At 40.7% G+C, this 5,772-nt stretch overlaps 1 protein-coding gene across 4 annotated transcripts in view; it reads right to left on the minus strand.

The window, feature by feature from the left end:
- Nucleotides 1–1,755: 1,755 nt before the first annotated feature.
- The window catches only part of rnf40 (ring finger protein 40), a 25,570-nt gene continuing 21,553 nt past the window's right edge, over nucleotides 1,756–5,772 (minus strand). For all 4 annotated transcript variants that reach the window (XM_017310869.1, XM_017310868.1, XM_008436318.2 and 1 more), the window contains exons 16-20: nucleotides 5,007–5,219; nucleotides 4,084–4,209; nucleotides 3,782–3,922; nucleotides 3,108–3,209; nucleotides 1,756–2,150 (exon numbers count right to left, since the gene is read on the minus strand). In XM_017310869.1, the coding sequence (XP_017166358.1) occupies nucleotides 1,974–2,150; nucleotides 3,108–3,209; nucleotides 3,782–3,922; nucleotides 4,084–4,209; nucleotides 5,007–5,219 (759 nt within the window). In that variant the 3' untranslated portion in view covers nucleotides 1,756–1,973. The remainder of the gene's footprint in view (nucleotides 2,151–3,107; nucleotides 3,210–3,781; nucleotides 3,923–4,083; nucleotides 4,210–5,006; nucleotides 5,220–5,772) is intronic.

Below are 5,772 nucleotides of genomic sequence, written 5' to 3' on the forward strand. Positions count from 1 at the left end.
TCTTGAGGAAATCTCTAACTATTCCCAAATGCCTGATAAACTTTGTTCTTTTTCTTCTTCTTTCCCCACATTCGCTCATCTCCTCCGCAGCCTGGAACCTCTTATGCGCGCTGCTTGGTGTGAACTGCCTTTCCCACAAGAGCTAACGTCAAACAGACGCTCCACCAAACCCCCAGTAAATACTTCACATCATCAGAAAGCGGAGGGAAGCTTTCATTGGCGCAATTAAGCTGCAGGCAGATGTTTTTGTACTCCGTTGTCACGGCTAACCTTTAGGAAAGCTCTCTAGGAGGACCTGGAGCCCACGAAGGACGACTTTCCACTCAAGTGATTTCATCAGTAATGAGGCACTATAAGCTGCAGATGTTGTGTCAAACTCTCCGGCAGGCGCCATGGCAACGGGGTGAACACACACAGAGGAGCGTGCCCAAGGTGATCCAAACACTCCTGTATGCGCTGAGCGCGCCAAGCGAGCTGATGTCTCTCAGGCGTCGTCAATGCAAAGACGCAACACAAACCGGGCAGTTTGGACTTTCTGTAGGAAACACGCTCCGGTTTCAGCTCTGCTGGCCTAAACAAAGTTTGGGTTTCGGCCGCACCAGCTTCGATTCCACTGATCACAGGATTGCGCAAATTGAGGGACGAAAAATAAATTAAGTAAAAAGTATTTGCGCTCGGAAGAGGTGCGTTTTTCCAGCAGTAGAAATCGGTTTATTTGATTAAACCCGCAATAGAAACTTTATTGCATCGCGAGTCACGTGATCAACAACCGGATGTTAAACAGGCGGGAAAGACGAAGAAGACGACAAATAGGAAGTGGTAGGGAGATTTTTCTAAACGGGCAAATTAAAGATACAAAAACTGGAAACGCGCCAATTTAGAAAAAAAAAACTTGTTTAAAAAAGTTTTGTTCTACGATGAGGCTGTAGAAACTGGTTCATGTCGGAAAACTGTAAAGGAAACGAGGACAGGAAGTGGGAGGAGGATGATGACGCAGCACGTTTTATTTTAATGCGCAAAAAAAGTTGAAATTACAAAAATAAATTTGCTTAATGAAACCATGAAAGTTTAGAAAAAACTTGTATTTTTCGCTAAAACATTGTTGGGATGAGGCTGTTTGGCCACATCAAAGTCGGTTTATTTTGCAAAAATGCTTTGGAAACATTTTTTTCCAGTCAAACGAGTCACATGATCAACACCAGATGTTACTGCTGCCGGAAACAAAGAAGAAGACAACAGCAGGAAGTGGTGGAAGGATGCTGGCGCAGTTTGTTTTTATTATGCACAAACTGAAAGAACGAAAATTAATTTGCTTAATTGCAAGAAGCCAATTTTGAAAAAAAAAAAAAAAAGTTCTATATTAATTTTTTGCACTAGGATGAGGTCATTTTTTGTCTGCAGAAATCAGTTTATTTTGTTAAAAACTCAATGGGAACATTTTTGCGCCACAAGATCAACAACCGGATGTTACTACTGGGGGAAACGACAAAGACGACGACAGGAAGTGGTATGACGATGACAGAGCGGCAGGTTTTTTAATGCGCAAATTGAAAGCACGAAAATAAATTCACCAAATGAGAAGGCCATTGTTTTTTGAAACAAGTTTTTCTATTTAAAAAAGTGTTTTTATAGAAAGACTAGCTTGCGCTGCAGGATGAGGTGGTTTTAAAGCCGTAGAAATAGATGAATTTGGAAAAAAAAAAATGTCCCTGGAACGACTAGTTCTAGTAAAATAAAAGCTCGACATGTGAGAACGTCGCTTCCCTCACAGGTGTGTTTATTAAACTAGCTCACAAAACACTCAGCAGGTAAATCACCATGTTTGGTCACCAAATGGAAAACAATCTGATAAACGATCTTTTCCAAAGATTAAAAATGTCTGAGTGAATCTGCAGTCCTCCTGCTCCCCCCTCTGGTCTCTTCTCTCCTTTGGTTCAGCCTCCTCTCTCTCTCTCTCTCTCTCGCTCGGCCGCTCAGGTGATGTAGATGCGGTGGAAGTCGTTGGCTCCGAAGGCGCAGTTGCACTTGGGGCATTTCCTCTGCCGCGTGTCGTAGCGCATCTTCAGACACTCGTAGCAGAAAACGTGGAAACACTTGGTGAGGACGGTCTCCTTGTCCCGCGTGTTGCAGCAGGGGCAGCGCAGCTTGGCCTGGGCGGGGAGGTCAGACCGTCACAAAAGTAACACAGTACGGAGATACATTGGGGCCAGAAAAAAAGATTTGAATCTGAAAAGTAATTTTGAACTTTTTTTTTTGTTTTAAATATTTCTTTTCAGCTTCAAAACATTTTTTAAGTATCAATTTTTTTTCCCCCCATTTAATTTTTTTAAATTTCATGTCCACAATTAGGTCCATAAAACTGAAACTGTTTTCAGCTTTAAGACTTTAAATTGTTTTAGGTTTAAAAAAAAATTAAAATTAAGTTTTTCCCCCAAAATTTTTTCAGTTTCAAAATAACTACTCAGTTTTAAGTAAAAAAAAAAAAAAAAAAAAATTACACCCACAACTTGGCTACATATAACTAAAATTAAACTTTTTATTTTCGTCTCATCTTTATTTCCAGTTTTAAAATTATTGTCCATTTTCAAGAATTCTTTACCGTAAATTTTTTACAGTTTAAAAAAAGTACAAACTTTATGACACCAATTTAACTCCAGGAAGCTGAAATCAAACGCTTCTTTTTAATTTTAAAAACAGTTTTTCAGTTTTAAATTTGTTTCTGGGAAAAATTTCTGGCCCAAATGTATCTCTAAAATGAAGCAGCTACAAAAATCACAAAGTTTGGGAAGAAAAATACCAAAGTTCATCAGTTTTACAGATACAAATCTGAAAAGTGTGGCGTGTGCTTATATTCAGCCACCTTTTAACATCTATATGCATGCCACACATTTCAGATTTTAATTTGTATCAAACTGAAAACCGCATTTTGTTTTTTTCTTCCACTGCACAGTTTCTGTTGTCGTAAAATCCAGATAAAAACCCAGAAGTCTGAAAAGTGGATCGACGAGCCGATCAACGAGCCGATCGATGAGCTGATCAAGCCGATCAACGAGCCGATCGATAAGCCGATGGACGAGCCGATCGATGAGCCGATCATTTCTCCTCACCTTGTACTGGTTGATCTCCTCCTGCAGGATCTCGTCTGCGTCAGAGTAAACCTCCACCTTCTTCTGCTTCTCCAGCTTCCTCCTCAGCCGGGACAGATCCTCCTGCAGAACCAGGTCAAAGTTCAGACTTTAAATAAAAATGATCCCGCCATGAAAACCTGTTCAGATTTGACTTGGTTTAACTAAAACCGCCTTTGGACCTAAAGGATCTAAAGTCAGAACAGCTACAGTTATTCCAGCTGGAAACTAGAGAAGCTGAACATTCAGAGCCACATAAAGACGGTTACAAAGACGGCCTTCTGAGGAACATTTCCAGGATTAAAGCACCAACATCTGAGCTTTAATCAATCGCATTGATTAATGCAACAAACGTCCAGAAAACTTCAGAACAGCTGAAACCCTGAGTTCCATTAAATCAAGATGAAAACCTGTCTGTTTAGAGCTGCTTTGATTATTAACCACCTTATCAATATGTTTGATCTGTGTTTGATTTTGATGGCATTTAAAAATGTAATATTTCTGTCAGTTTCTTAATCCCTGTAACCTGAGTGAAATTTAGACATTTGAACTAAATCGAATCAGTAGTTATCAATACGGACTGATTTGAAACGTCTTGGCGGCCATGTTGCCCAGGGCAGCCTCATTCTGCGGCGCCAGGCAGAAGCGTCTCGTACCTGCGCCCGTTTCAGGTTGCTGCTCTCCCTCTCGCGGGCGGTGCGGTTCTCCGCCACAGAGACCTGGATCTCCTTCAGCTTGGCCTGCGTGTGTTCCAGCTGCACCTTCAGGTCCTCCGCCAGCTGCGCAGCCTCCACCGCCTGCTGCGCCAAGGAAGCAATAAAACAAAAGCTAATGGTCAAATTCCTGGCTGCTAATGTGGCACACAGCGCCCCACTGAAGGGATCCATCCTGTTTACTGCAGGTTTTATAATTTCCACATTAAAAGTCATTCAGTGGTGATTTCACGTTGTGTTCTCGCCTTCCTCTTGTTGAGCTCCAGGGCCTGAGTCCGGACCGCCAGCTCCTTCTCCAGGGCAGCCAGAGTCGTCTGCAGGACTCCCTCCTTCTCCTCCAGCTTCTGCACCACCAGCAGCTGGGCATCCACCTGCAGCAAGCAGCTCCAGACATTAGACACGTCCGGCTGCATCTACAGCCAGTAAAGCCAGTAAAATATGGAGACACAGGAGTGCCAAATCACAATAAATGAAAAAAAGATGAATTATTTAAATGCGTCATTAATTCATTAAAACTTAAAATAATTTATTAAATATAGAACAAATTATATGTAAAAATATAAAATTTGTGAAGGTTTTTGATATGGGAAACAAGGGCTGTTTCCCAGGGCGGCATTAATGGGGCGATATAGAAGAATAAATGTATTTAATATGTACATACAGGAATAATTTTTAAATATAACATTAATTATATCTACCAATATGTAATTAGTGAGTTATGATTTGAAACATGGGCAGTTTCCCAGGGCGGCATGAAATGGGAAAATATGAAGATAATAATGAAAACGGAAAATAAATACATATTAAATATATAATTAATTATATGTACTAATGCAAATTGTGATGGGTTTGATATGGAAAATATAAAAATGTCTCCCAGTTTCCTAAATTCAAATTCCAACATACTTTATTGATCAAAAAGGACATTAAACGTGATTGTGTCTCATTTTAATTCAAGATTGTTCAGAGTTGTTGTAGATGGTGACAAATAAGAAAATAATTTAAAAAATAAGTTTTTTTTATTGAAAATGTTGCTTATTTATGATTAAAGAAGTAATTACTTGAAAGCCAGTCCCACCACCAAACAAAACTCTAATGAATGTAAAACGTACTGAATTGACCTGAACCGTCATTCCTCCGTGCTGTCGGACTGTTTTCACCTCCTCACCTGCGTCTTGAAGGTGAGGACCTGGTCCGCCAGCTCCTCCTTCTCCTCCTTCAGCAGCTTGTAGATCTGGTTGGACTTGATGCGTTCGCTCATCAGCTTGAAGTTGGCGTCGTCTTTCTCGCGCAGCTGCTGCAGCAGCCTGCTGTTCTGCTCCTGCATGTCTTCGAAGGCCTGGCCCGTTACGTCCATCTCGCTCAGCAGCGCCTCCTCCTCCTCAAGAGAAACACAGCAGAGGGTGTTGACTGGGAGCAGTGGGAAGGCTGTGAGCGCTCATCTGGAAACCAGTTTACACACATTCAGGTTTTATTCAGATCCTCTGATTTTATTGAAGCCAGTTCATTTACCAGTTTAGTTCCTCGAGTACAAAACCTCTGATAGTGAGGCAGGAGGATTTTATCATTGTAGACTGGAAAACAAGCCTCCGGCCACCAGGTGGCAGCAGTGATCAAAATGATCAACAGGCTCAGTGATTATTAGAAGAAGCTTACAGTCATAACACACTTTATTCTGATAACTATTCTCGTAATTTCACGACTTTCTTCTCGTAACTTCACGACTTTATTATAACTTCAAGACTTTCTTCTCGTAACTTCACGACTTTATTATAATTTCAAGACTTTCTACTCGTAATTTCACGACTTTATTATAATTTCAAGACTTTCTACTCGTAACTTCACGACTATTATAATTTCACTACTTTCTTCTCGTAACTTCACAACTTTCTTCTCGTAATTTCAAGACTTTCTTCTCGTAATTTCAAGACTTT

Source organism: Poecilia reticulata, linkage group LG19 (assembly GCF_000633615.1).
Source record: "Poecilia reticulata strain Guanapo linkage group LG19, Guppy_female_1.0+MT, whole genome shotgun sequence".
NCBI classification, from domain to species: Eukaryota; Metazoa; Chordata; class Actinopteri; order Cyprinodontiformes; family Poeciliidae; genus Poecilia; species Poecilia reticulata.